At 42.4% G+C, this 14,006-nt stretch overlaps 1 protein-coding gene and 1 pseudogene across 2 annotated transcripts; one reads left to right on the top strand and one right to left on the bottom strand.

The window, feature by feature from the left end:
- Positions 1 to 2,709: 2,709 nt before the first annotated feature.
- LOC311099325 (small ribosomal subunit protein uS3m-like) lies at positions 2,710 to 4,691 on the bottom strand. Its single transcript, XM_084140047.1, has 4 exons — positions 4,643 to 4,691; positions 4,340 to 4,420; positions 4,103 to 4,214; positions 2,710 to 3,875 (listed from the first exon to the last, which is right to left on the bottom strand). The coding sequence occupies exons 1-4, from the start codon at positions 4,679 to 4,681 to the stop codon at positions 3,592 to 3,594; spliced, it is 516 nt and encodes a 171-aa protein (XP_083996173.1). The 5' UTR covers positions 4,682 to 4,691; the 3' UTR covers positions 2,710 to 3,591.
- A 2,104-nt stretch (positions 4,692 to 6,795) lies between these two features.
- Positions 6,796 to 13,743, top strand: LOC311099378 (nudC domain-containing protein 3-like; annotated as a pseudogene). Its single transcript has 7 exons — positions 6,796 to 6,921; positions 7,333 to 7,404; positions 7,601 to 7,655; positions 8,262 to 8,303; positions 9,650 to 9,838; positions 12,684 to 12,855; positions 13,697 to 13,743. The product of its transcript is annotated as a nudC domain-containing protein 3-like (transcript).
- The last annotated feature ends 263 nt before the right edge of the window (positions 13,744 to 14,006 follow it).

The raw sequence follows: 14,006 nt of genomic DNA, 5'->3' as shown, positions 1-14,006 counted from the left end.
TGCTAAATGACTAAATTGTAAATTGATATATGAATTTGATATAGTTGCACAACCTCACATGTAAATTGAACATCATTAGTACAGTCGCCACTTGTATCTGTGTGTGACCCCATCAATTTGGTAAAGAACTGAAGTTAATCTGATAACTGTGTGTCTCCTTTTTGGGTTGTACGGCTGTCTGTTGGGTGAATGATTCCATTTAAGCCTTAGCAGGAGGAAACTATCTGTGTGTTTAAAAATAATCTCTGTTCATTGAGCAGAGTGAGGGTGACGGACTTCGGTGAAGCCCTATCTAAGGACAGGGCGGCAGGTAGCTTAGTGGGTAAGAGCGTTGTGCCAGTAACCAAAAGGTCGCTGGTTCTAATCCCCGAGCCGACTAGGTGAAAAATCTGTCGATGTGCCCTTGAGCAAGGCACTTAACCCTAATTGCTCCTGTAAGTCGCTCTGGATAAGAGCGTCTGCTAAATGACAAAAAAAAAAAAAAAGATAGGGTCAGGGTAAGGTTTAGATTAAGGGTGAAGTTTAGGGCTAGGTTTAGTAGATAGTTAGTTGAAATGTTAATAATAGTCTGAAAAAGCGTGTGCGTGCAAGGAGACTTACAAACCTGACTCAGTTACACCAGCTCTGTCAGGAGGAATGGGCCAAATTTCACCCAACTTATTGTGGGAAGCATGTGGAAGGCTACCCGAAACGTTTGACCCAAGTTAAACAATTTAAAGTCAATGCTACCAAATACTAATTGAGTGTATGTAAACTTCTGACCCACTAGGAATGTGATGAAATAAATAAAAGCTGAAATAAATCATTCTCTCTACTATTATTCTGACATTTCACATTCTTAAAATAAAGTGGTGATCCTAACTGACGTAAGACAGGGAATATTTACTAGGATTAAATGTCAGGAATTGTGAAAAACTGAGTTTAAACATATTTGGGTAAGGTGTATGTAAACTTCTGACTTCAACTGTAGGATATTACAGTTCTTCATATTACGTTGATAGGATAGTCTCAAACGGAGCTCGTCCAGTTTATTCTCCAGTGATTGCGCGTTCGCCAATAGAACAGAGGTTAGAGGCGGTTTATCCACTCGCCGACGTAGTCTCATCAGGTATCCCGCACGCCGGTCTATATACCGCCGCCTCTTTCTTCTTCAAGTGTTGGGGATTTGGGCCTGGTCCGGGATGATCAGTATGTCATTGGCCTCCAACTCATTGAAGTACAAGAAAAGTTGAGATCAGCGCAAAAAAACACAAAAAATAGCACAAATGGTCAGGAGCCCGTAAAATGGCTGCTTTTCCCTCCAGCGCCATCTCAATGTAGTGGAGCGGGTCGAGAGCTTCAAGTTCCTCGGTGTCCACATCACTGAAGACCCATCATGGTCCAAACACATCAACACAGTCGTGAAAAGGGCACGACAACGCCTCTTTCCCCTGAGGAGGCTGACAAGATTTGGCATGGGCCATCAGATCCTCAAAACGTTCTACAGCTGCACCATTGAGAGCATCTTGACTGTCTGCATCACCGCCTGGTATGGCAACTGCTTGGCATCCGACTCTAAGACGCTACATAGGGTAGTGCGTACAGCCCAGTACATCACTGGGGCCGAGCTCCCTGCCATCCAGGACTTCTATACCAGGCAGTGTCAGAGGAAGGCCCTAAAATGTGTCAAAGACTTGAGCCACCAAAGTCATAGACTGTTGTCTCTGCTATCGCACAGCAAGCGGTACCAGAGCTCCAAGTCTGGGACCAAAAAGGCTCCTGAACAGCTTCTATCCCCAAGCCATAAGACTGCTGAACATTTCATCAAATGGCTTCCCTTATTTGCACTGACTCTCTAGCACATGCTCTTTGCACACTCACTGGACTCTACCAACGCACTCACACATACTACACTGACACTCCAACATACGACTACATATCCTCACACACACACTTTCACACACAGTACACTGCTGCTACTCAGTTTATTATATCATGATGCCTAGTCACGATTTCCCCCTACCTACATGTACATAATTACCTCAACTACCTTGTACCCCTGCACATTGACTCAGTACCGGTACTCCTTGTATATAGTCTTGTTATTTTTTTGTCATACTTTTTAACTCTGATTGTTGGGAAAGGGCTCGTAAATAAGCTTTTCACAGTAAAGTCTACACCTGTTGTATTTGGTGCATGTGACCAATACAATTTGATTTTCAAATACAATTTGATTTTCAAAACCTGCAACGAGTTTCTAGCCCAGAGGGTATTTTCTTGCTCCCCACGTAACTGCGAATCTCAGTGTTTGAAAATCACTGGTTTTAATGATGTCATTGGGTAGAACTTAACTTGATATTTTTTTGGCCAATTTTCACATATGTTCACATTGGTATTGTGCTGGAGATAATGAAATGAAGTTTAAAAGTGATGGAGTTGCCCTTTAACTCAATTTGTATTTAAAGAAATGTATTGTTTTGAACCATAGAAAATATAAATGACTGATATGATTGTCTGCCATGTAGAACAGAGAAGCATGTCCGTTTCTATACATTACATTTATCTGTAATGTTCTGAACGTTTCACCGGACTGAATACATATGATAACACCGTCTGGTACGGCCTGTCTCTATAGACGGGTTGGTTGTTTAGCAACAAAACCAACGCGTGTGCAACTATGGGGCAAAACGGACTGGGTTGGCTTAGATTGTTGACATGTGACCTATATTTCATCTACAATGTTTATTGAAAACATAAGTACATTTGCACAATGAGCACTTATCTCTCAACTTATCTCTCAAATACATTGTTACAGTTGTTGGTTAGCTAACTAGCAGATTTGAGCCATATTAGCATAGGCATGACATCAGTCAAAACAAGACATGGTATAAAGAACAAGATAAAACTAGCCAGCGACGATTCCCCACATGGCATCTTATTGTCATTGTTGCAAGCCATCTGCTCATCCGGAATCACAGACTTCTGCCCCATTGAATCACGTGCATAGTTTTCGTGACGTTGTCAGCTAACCTGTGTTTTCCTTCCTTCTGTGAACAGCCAGCTCTGAGGCAGTTGTTTAACACACAGTAAATAAATGCAAGGCATTCCATGTGAAAAGAGCTTTCACATTCAAATATTTAAGTTCAAATATTTACGTTTTTTAGTCAGGATGACTTTAAAGCTACAGTCTGGGATCTGGGAATCTGGTAAATGGTCATTTCAAGTCTTGACACTTACCCATTGACTCTTGAAGAATATAACTTATATAGCCTCATGAGCCTATCCCAACATACTCTATTGTAATCCAAAATATAAGGTTTTATTCATTGATTACAAACAAGAACGTAAACCCCTCAATATGTTTAAAACTATTATGTGGATGTCATGTACTGTCAGTGAGTCAGTCCATGCATCTAGAGCGTGATCTATGAATTTGAGAGGGGTTAGTTTCCTAACCTCATCCCTCAGCTATATACCAAAACAAGCCGTGGGGTGGCCATTTTGTTGTTTTTCTGTTCCCAGAATGTAGCTTTAACAATCGTAACTATTGTGTCTAAGTCCTTCCACAAAGTCCTATATGACCAGTCTCCTGTCCGCAGTTCCTGTTCCTCCTCAGAGGTACTTGTAGACAGCCTTGTCCGCTAAGGTCTGGACCTGCATCTTGACGGGACACTTGTAGAAGTAGGAGAGCAGCGTCTCTGAGTAGCCAATAAGGAAGTAGAACTTCTGAGGAGGGAGTTTCTGCAGCATCAGGGCACACACCACCAGCATGTTCCCTCGCCGCTTTATCACAATCTCATTGGCCAGGCAGTTATGGAAGGTGCCAAAGAGGAAACGCCGCACGAACACGTCCTCTACTGTACGATCTGATGCTCCTCCCTCTCCCTGTAAGTTACCTAGGAGATAAAGAGAGGGAAGGACAGCGGATGGAGGGAGAAATAGACACGGAGACGTTAGGAATACTTTGACAACAATTATCAAGTTCATTTAGCTACATTAATAACTGATGAGTTTAAGGCTAGCCCCTTGGGCAGCATCCTCACTAATTAGGTTGGGGTTGTCTTTTTACATATATGGTCAGATAGCTCAGTGTGTATGATGTAGAGGTAAGCTAAAAACGCACTAGTGTGCTGGGAAAGCCAGCCCTTGCGGTGGCCTATGTGGTGGGGATGGAGGGCTTGCTCATAGGTCAGTGGTCGGTCTCCTTTCCCCACTCGGATACGGGCTGCCCGATTCTATGACAAAAGAAAAGTACAGATGTGAAGTTGGAAGCAGTCTTCTCAGCAGCAAGTGAGTAACTAGGTAATGTCCATTGTGGAGGATGGAAATTCTGTAACGTTAGTCTTCGAATAAAACATACCTTGCAGCATATTGCAGTGACATGAAGTGTTCGTGTTCCAGAGTTGATGCATATCGAAGTGCCGACTCTGGCAAGCGCGTTCTATGAGGCAAAGACATGAATGCAAAGACACTGAGCAACAGACAAGTAACATTGACAGCGAGCTAGCTAACGTTAACTGCTAACGTTAGTTACATCATTGGCTAGCCAGCCAGAAACACAAAAACGGGTCAAAGTTAAAATGTAACAATACTTTAAAGTTGATATGTAGAATATTCTCAAACAGTTGTCAAAGTATGGACTAAATGTAAACATGATTCTCACCGATAACGTCACACTCCGACAGCTCAAGGACGCAGCCATTTTGACTGACGAAAGTGTTTGTGGGAAGGGCCGTTGGCCTGGGCATGGCTAGAAGGGATACAGATTTTGTCCGATTTTACTTTTCGTAGCAGGTTAGGAGAATTTTCGCAGCAGGTTAGGAGAATTAACGTAGCAGGCTAGGAAAAGGGTTAGGGTTAGCTAAAACGCAAAATATTTCAAAGAGTTGAACAGAGTTCAAGTAACAGACACATCTCAACATCAACTGTTCAGAGGAGACTGCTTGAATCAGGCCTTCATGGTTGAATTACTGCAAAGAAACCACTACTAAAGGACAACAATAATAAGAAGAGACTTGCTTGGGCTAAGAAACACAAGCAATGGACATTAGACAGATGGAAATCTGTCCTTTGGTCTGATGAGATTTTTGGTTCCAACCGCCGTGTCTTTGTGAGACGCAGAGTAGGTGAACGGATGATATCCGCATGTGTGGTTTCCACCATGAAGCATGGAGGAGGTGTGATGGTGCTTTGCTGGTGACACTCATGATTTATTCAGAATTCAAGGCACACTTGACCAGCATGGCCTCCACAGCATTCTGCAGCGATACGCCATCCCATCTGGTTTGTGCTTAGGGAGACTATCATTTGTTTTTCAACAGGACAATGACCCAAAACACACCTCCAGGCTGTGTAAGGGCTATTTTACCAAAAAGGAGTGATGGAGGCAGCATCAGATGACCTGGCCTCCACAATCACCCGACCTCAACCCAATTGAGATGGTTTGGGATGACTTGGACCGCAGAGTGAAGGAAAAGCAGCCAATAAGTGCTCAGCATATGTGGGAACTCCTTCAAGACTGTTGGAAAAGTATTCCAGGTGAAGCTGGTTGAGAGAATGCCAAGAGTGTGCAAAGCTGTCATCAAGGCAAAGGGTGGCTACTTTGAAGAATCTCAAATATAAAATATATTTTGATTTGTTAAACACTTTTTTTGGTTACTACATGATTCCATATGTGTTTTTTCATAGTTTTGATGTCTTCACTATTATTCTACAATGTAGAAAATAGTAAAAATAAAGAGAACCATTGAATGAGTTGGTGTGTCCAAACTTTTGACTGGTACTGTATATACAGTGGGGAGAACAAGTATTTGATACACTGCCGATTTTGCAGGTTTTCCAACTTACAAAGCATGTAGAGGTCTGTAATTTTTATCATAGGTACACTTCAACTGTGAGAGACGGAATCTAAAACAAAAATACAGAAAATCACATTGTATGATTTTTAAGTAATTAATTTGCATTTTATTGCATGACATAAGTATTTGATACATCAGAAAAGCAGAACTTAATATTTGGTACAGAAACCTTTGTTTGCAATTACAGAGATCATACGTTTCCTGTAGGTCTTGACCAGGTTTGCACACACTGCAGCAGGGATTTTGGCCCACTCCTCCATACAGACCTTCTCCAGATCCTTCAGGTTTCGGGGCTGTCGCTGGGCAATATGGACTTTCAGCTCCCTCCAAAACTAACAGGTCTGTGAGAGCTGGAATTCTTACTGGTTGGTAGGTGATCAAATACTTATGTCATGCAATAAAATGCAAATTAATTACTTAAAAATCATACAATGTGATTTTCTGGATTTTTGTTTTAGATTCCGTCTCTCACAGTTGAAGTGTACCAATGAAAAAAAATTACAGACCTCTACATGCTTTGTAAGTAGGAAAACCTGCAAAATCGGCAGTGTATCAAATACTTGTTTATATGCTGGACACTGACATTGCTCATTCTAATATTTCTGTGTTTCTTCATTCCTTTATTTAAATTTAGGGATTTGCGTGTATTGTTTTGTATTGTTCGGTATTACTGCACTGTTGGAGCTAGGAACATAAGCATTTTGCTACACCCGCGATAACATCTGCAAAATATGCGTACGCAACCAATAAAATTTGATTTCATTTTACTAGTTTGAATATTGGCCCCTCATCTTGCAGACTCTACCCTTTTAAAGTACACAAAAAGTGATTAGGGGTTGATTATGGACTTGGCCCATCATGTCTCGGGTTTTCTGCACAGTCCATCCGTCTGTTTGAGCGTGTGGTGGAGCAGGACCGAGATAGGCAGCAGAGACAGGAGGCCCAGGTAGCGCCCCCCATGGTGCAGGAGCTAGAGGTACAGGCCACCTGGAGCAGCCGGTGGAGCCCAGGGGAGTCAGGACAGAGCCTGCTGCCCAGAGAGAGAGTTCTGCCTCGGGTTCTGGAGAGCCCAGCACAGCCTCTAGTACTAGGCCTACCTCTTCCAGCCAAGCCTCAATCTCTAATCCACAGCCCCAGAGCAGCAGTGCAGCCCAGCATTCATCACAGGAAGACCAGGCAGCAGCCAGCTCAGACTCTAGACCATCAGCTTCTACAGAGTTAGTATTGCACTGCTTGTCTTGGCCATACCAATAGGACTGGTTGTTTCTCAGTGCTTCTTCAAAGCTTTAGGAAAGGGTCCACAAAGTAATATGTGGTAACCTGTTCTAGATGGGACACTTGCTTTACATATTTGCACAATTGCCCTACAAAATAGATGTTGGCAGTTTTGAATTTGGTAGAATCTCTCTGTTGGCATGGAATCGATCCCAACCCTTTTGTATTGAGTAGGCCTATTCATTTGTGTGTGTGTGTGTGTCTGTCTATCAGTGGTCAGGTGGTGCACCAGGCCAGTCCAGACAGTTACAACGGGGCGGTAAGGGACACCTACAGCTGGTCTCTGGACTACACTGCAGGTAGCTTAGTGGTTAAGAGCGTTGTGCCAGTAACCGAAAGGTCGCTGGTTCTAATCCCCGAGCCGACTAGGTGAAAAATCTGTCGATGTGCCCTTGAGCAAGGCACTTAACCCTAACTGCTCCTGTAAGTCGCTCTGGATAAGAGCGTCTGCTAAATGACTAAAAATGTTAAAAAAAAAAAAAAAATACACTGACGTCGAGGTCCGCGTCAACGTCCCCCAAGACCGTTGTCAAGGGCAGACAGGTAACCACGGCGACCACATGGTTCCTCTTTCTACATATTTCAAACCGTTCATACCTGCCAGTGTTGTGATGAATTTCCTGTGTCCAGTTTATGTGATTCCTGAGTTAAACATTTCTCCAGGAGTTGAAACATGTATGTGAAGGATTAATGCTATAGCTTTACATATTTGCTCAAATGCCCTACAAAATACATTTTGACAAATTAGAATTTGGTAGAATCTCCCTATAGGCATTGAATTGAACCAAACAGGGCTCTACAGTGCGGCCATTATACTCACATATGCGGCCAAATATTTTGCTGTGCGACGTGGAATTTTAATTTAGGAGCACCAGTGCGCCTAGAAAAATTAAGGATTCTAGCTTTACTATCTGAAATATTTTTCATTGTGCACCTACATTTCTTTGTGTGCGCCCACATTTTTCAATTTAGCCGCACCGGTGCTCCTTGTAAAAAAGGTCAGCGTAGAGCCCTGCACAACCCAGTTTATATTGAATAGGCCTATTCATTTCTGTGTGTGCGCGTGTGTGGTTCTGTCCAGGTGTGTGTGAACATGCAGTGTGCGTGTGTGTTTGAAGGAGGGAACAGGAGAGAAGGTCCTGATGGAAGGAGAACTCACTATGGAACCTGGAGCCCGGACACTGTGTAGTGGTGAGTACACACACACATCAGGAACGGGCATTTGAAATTATTTCACTGTTCAAATAATATCATTAAATTTTTTGGGATATCCGGATAGTCGTAATTCTAAAAATAAAAATAATAATTGCCATTGACTCAAATGCTGAGGGCAGTACAATAGCGGAGTGTTCTAGTACTTGAATCGGACTCAAATCACCATTTTCGTGACTAGGCCAGCGGTGACTTTGTTGTCAGGAGATCTCTCCTTTGCATAATTCAACATACTAGCTACAACAGCAGATATTAAAGCTGCAATATTTGACTTTTTGGGCGAAATCCGTGACTAGGCCTGTGGTGACTTTGTTGTCAGGAGATCTCTCCTTTGCATAATTCAACATACTAGCTACAACAGCAGATGTTAAAGCTGCAATATATGACTTTTTGGGCCAAATCCGCATAGAAATCTGTGTTATAGATCTGTCATTCTCATTGAAAGCAAGTCTAAGAAGTGGTAGATATGTTCTATATGCGCTATTTCTATCCTTCCCATTCTTGAGTTTAGTTTTTGGCGTCTTTTACTTTCGGTTATGTACACCAGCTTCAAACAATTAAAAAATATAATATATGATTCTCTACACTATACTTGCTTGTTTTGTCACATAAACTGAAGTTAGGCGAACTATTCGAATTTGAGCAACCAGGAAATGGTGGCGCGATTTCTGCATATTGCACCTTTAAATAGCTCTATTATCTACTTAGCCTTACACAAATGTGCAACACTAATGAAATGTAGCTTAAAAATGGTTGGACAGCTACTTTTAGCACTACTGAGAGACTTGTGACTTGAGTATAAAGGACTTGGACATGGACTTGAACACTAGGGACTTGAGGTTTAGTGACTTGACTAGATAACTGTAACAGCGGACATGCTGCTTTTTCTTTTACTAACAGTGAACGAGAAGTCTGATGTTTGCCATGATAGAAATGATACAAGATACATTGATCTGTGTTATGTCCTCCGTTAGGTGCGCACCTGTAATCGCTATATGAAGAGGGGAAGTTAGCATACTGTTGTCAGGGCTGACTGGAGGGCTAAATGCCTAGCAGTAGCTCAAGCGACATTCAAAAGTTTGTTGTTTTATTAAAATTAAGAATTTCAAATATCATGGTATATCCTTGTATGTAACAATGTCACAATGATAATTTAATTAAGACAAAGCTTTTTAATTGATAAAAAATAAGAATACTCGCGTCCGTTCAGATATTCAAATAACCGTGCCCATCCCTAACACGCACATGCACCGATAGTCGGACACACACCTACAAATATGAATAGACTCTAACACACACTCTCCCTCTCTCTCTCTTGTCTGTAGTTGTCTCTCATTAAGAGTGGTGAGGTGTGGTGGAGTGCGGTGTTGAAGGGAGAGAAGGAGATTGATGTGAACCAGATCAACAGGGAGCGCTCCATGGCCACGGTGGACGAGGAGGAGCACGCCGTGCTGGACAGACTCACCTTCGACTACCACCAGAAACTACAGGGCAAGCCCCAGAGCCACAAGATGGTGAGAGCACACGAGCGAGCACACGAGCGGGCACACACACGGACGCGCGTACATACGTAAGCACACACACATACACTACCATCCAGAAACGAACCAAGTCTCATGATCTTGAAAAGGGTATAGGGGTACATGTGTATAGGACAGTGTTTCCTCTGGAAAAAAATATACCAGTGGGGGGGGGGGGGTTGAAGGGTCCCCCCCCCAGATAATTTTTATGTAGAGAAGCTCAGTTCTGGTGACCTTTTAAAACGGACATTGTACTCGAAAATGAATGAAAATAAAATGACGCTGACACCATCTAAAATATAATTTCCACCTCCAAAAATTAAGCCCTATAACATATTGGTAAAATTAATTGTTAAAATGATTTTAACATATCAATTATGCTATTTGCAATAAACATTATCACCTGTAGCCCAACTGATGCAGCATAGCGGCTATAAATAAATATGCTGAAGCATGGGGTTGGCTATCTGCATTTACCCTATTGGGCTAATCATTAGCTAGATCCCAAATGTAATATTTTAACTAGTTAGCATCCTGTTGATTTAATTTTATGTCCCAAAAAACTTGCATAAACACAGTGAATATAATATAGGCCTACCAGTTTTGGTAACTTGGGGTAACACGCTCCTTACCTGTACTTCTCACAGAAACATTTTACATTTACATTTTAGTCATTTTAGCAGACGCTCTTATCCAGAGCGACTTACAGGAGCAATTAGGGTTAAGTGCCTTGCTTAAGGGCACATCGACAGATTTTTCACCTAGTCGGCTCGGGGATTAGAACCAGCGACCACTTCATGTCACAGTTTTTTCCCCCAACACTTTCCCTGGTTGCCACTACTCTTGCTCAACTAAAAATGTAATCTGTCTCATCACAATTTAAGTCACTCCAAAAAAATGATTTTTAGGTAGGGTGGCATTTTAACACAAGTTACCATACAATTTACCCGCACTCTCCCCTACGCACTCACAGGGAATTGCAGAACATGCTTAACCATGACGCTCCTAAAAACTCCAGGCTTAAAATGGTGCAGTTTGCGCATATTTTTTAGTTGAGAAATAGATCAAGTAGGAATGGAAAGCTGGGAACCCCCTCTTTTTAACAAAGGCCATTAAAACTGCTGTTTTCCCCACGATTGCAAAAATGTGTGTGCATTGACTGCTTGTCAGAATGCAGGTTTCCCTCCCTATGGCACTCGTAACTTGAATGCGCCCTTAGAGGAATATTTATCTCGCATAGAACGCACAACAAGCAGCCGATTCAGGTAAAGATACTAAACAAAAATATAAACGCAACATGCAACCATTTCAAAGATTTTACAGAGTTACAGTTCATATAAGGAAATCATTTAATTGAAATAAATTCATTAGGCCCTAATCTATGTATTTCACATGAATACAGATATGCATCTCTTGGTCATAGATACCTTTAAAAAAAGTTAGGGGTGTGGATCAGAAAACCAGTCAGTATCTGGTGTGACCACCATTTGCCTCATGCAGCGCGACACGACACATCTCCTTCGCATAGAGTTGATCAGGCTGTTTATAGTGGCCTGTGGATTGTTGTCCCACTCCTCTTCAATGGCTGTGCGAAGTTGCTGGATATTGGCGGGAACTGGAACATGCTGTCGTACACGTCAATCCAGAACATCCCAAACATGCTCAATGGGTGACATGTCTGGTGAGAATGCAGGCCATGGAAGAACTGGGACATTTTCAGCTTCCAGGAATTGTGTACAGATCCTTGTGACATGGGGCTGTGCATTATCATGCTGAAACATGAGGTGATGGCGACGGATGAATGGCACGACAAAGGGCCTCAGCATCTCATCACGGTATCTCTGTGCATTCAAATTGTCATTGCTAAAATGCAATTGTGTCCGTTGTCCGTAGCTTATGCCTGCCCATACCATAACCCCACCACCACCATGGGGCACTCTGTTCACAATGTTGACATCAGCAAACTGCTCACCCTCATGACGACATACATGTGGTCTGCGGTTGTGAAGCCGGTTGGACGTACTGCCAAATTCTCTAAAACGACATTGGAGACGGCTTATGGTAGAGAAATTAACATTACATTATCAGGCAACAGCTCTGGTGGACATTCCTGCAGTCAGCATGCTAAATGCACACTCCCTCAAAACTTGAGACATCTGTGGCATTGTGTTGTGACAAAACTGCATATTTTAGAGTGGCCATTTATTGTCCCCAGCACAAGGTCCACCTGTGTAATGATCATGCCGTTTAATCTGCTTCTTGATATGCCACACCTGTTAGGTGGATGGATTATTTTGGCAAAGGAGAAATGCTCACTAACAGGGATGTAAACAAATGTGTGCAAAATTTGAGAGAAATAAGCTTTTTGTGTGTATGGACGAATTCTGGGATCTTTTATTTTAGCTCATGGGACCAACACTTGACATGTTGCGTTTTATATTTTTTTCAGTGTAGACAAATCAGACAACCCCATAGTAGAATCGTTTTTCTATTCATTACTTGTTTTGTTTTCAGAGGGAAAGTAAATATGGACTGTTCTAGCATCTTCAAAGTGTGCCTCAAAATACCTATTGTTTAATGTTTCATTTTTTGGGGCAGTGATGGCAATGATTTTGCCGTGGCGCAGCGCCACAGTTAAATGAGTGCAGCAGAAACAGTGGTATAGTGTATGGGCTGGACGTGTAGGATTGTGGTGCTGAACTATGTTGAGCCCAAGAGTGTTATTGTTAGACAAATTGAAAGCCCAATTGTGCAGTTTTGTATTTAGATTGTATGTACGTATGTATGTGGACATTCCATTCTATTTCTCTCTCCCCTGCATCTCTCTCTCTCTCTGTAGAAGGTACATGATATGCTGAAGAAGGGCTGGGATGCTGAGGGCTCTCCCTTTAAAGGACAACAGTTTGATCCCTCCTTGTTCGAAATCCCCCCCAGCGCCGTTCGACATCCCCCCCAGCACCGTTCGACATCCCCCCAGCACCGTTCGACATTCCCCCCAGCGCCGTACAGATGTGAACACAAACACACAATGTTGGGAATTGGTGTTGAGACTGAGGAGAGTTGGCTGTTTATTCAGTGGAAACAGGCTGGTATTTTAAGACAATTTTCTTTATTTTTTTGTGCAAACTTTGAATAGGAGGGAGAGAAACCCTCTGGAAGCTTTGTTTCTGTGTTCTGACTTATATGTAAGAACAGACTGAATCTGGGAGGTATCAACTGGTCTCCCTGAAAGCTCATTTTCATTTTCTGTTGCAAAATTTTTTTTAATGTTTTCCGTTGTGGGTCCTAATGAACACAACCCTGAACTTACCTGTTTATGTATCTGTCCACTGAACAGACCTGGAAGATAGCTGTACAGTCACAGATCTATGATCAGCGTACCTTCCCAAATCCTAACCTTCACCATTGAGGTGGAGGATGCAAAACTGGCCTTAGATCAGTGTCTAGGGGTAACTTCCAGGTCCAGATATGTCTCAGTGGTGTTTTACATGTAGATTACTTTTATTAGTGGGCTAAATACCTCTCTGCCGTTTTCCTTTTACCAAGGTGTGTCAATATTTTTGTGTGCCTGAAATAAATTAAATTAAAACTTTAAATATGCACTGACGTGTTCTCTCTGTGTGTAGACTGTGTTTTTGTCACAGAAGGTTGGTGGCACCTTAATTGGGGAGTGCTGGCTTGTGGTAATGGCTGGAGCGGAATGAGTCGAATGGTATCAAACACATCGTTTCTATGTGTTTGATGCCATTCCATTTGCTCCGTTCCAGACATTATTATGAGCCGTCCTCCCCTCCGCAGCCTCCACTGGTGTTTGTGTGCTGTGGAGTGTCACTAAAACCTATGCGGTTTTAGATCTACAGGAGTGCCAGGCTGGCGGTCGACTTGAGATTCAGCAGTAGGGCCACAGGAGGGCGCTATCACAAGATTTCTGTTTCTCCTGCAGTATAATATCCCTTTGAGAATGGCTGTATCAGATGAATAGCTAGATAAGGATGAATATCAGAACTGATATAGCTAGAGCTAGTCAGATGCTTACAGAAATCACTTGCAGACAGGTCTTTGAAGCTCAAAAGGATTCTCTGTCTTTTTCAGATCTGAAGTGTAGATGCTTTGTTCCTAAGAATACAGTTGTTAGTGGTGACAGTGCAGAGGAACAAGCCAG

The sequence above is a fragment of the Coregonus lavaretus genome, assembly GCF_964263955.1.
Source record: "Coregonus lavaretus genome assembly, chromosome: 24".
In the NCBI taxonomy this organism is placed as follows: Eukaryota; Metazoa; Chordata; class Actinopteri; order Salmoniformes; family Salmonidae; genus Coregonus; species Coregonus lavaretus.
The sequence above is the reverse complement of the archived record's forward strand: the minus strand, read 5'-3'. Positions and strand labels throughout refer to the sequence as shown.

What these genes read in the sequence shown, in the direction of transcription:
- LOC311099325 (XM_084140047.1), bottom strand. Translation starts at nt 4,681, where the DNA reads ATGGCTGCGTCCTTGAGCTGTCGGAGTGTGACGTTATCG. An exon ending in TCACTGCAATATGCTGCAAG is followed by an intron (nt 4,215 to 4,339) that starts GTATGTTTTATT and finishes CTTTTGTCATAG; the next exon opens with AATCGGGCAGCCCGTATCCG. An exon ending in CTGGCTTTCCCAGCACACTA is followed by an intron (nt 3,876 to 4,102) that starts GTGCGTTTTTAG and finishes TTTATCTCCTAG; the next exon opens with GTAACTTACAGGGAGAGGGA.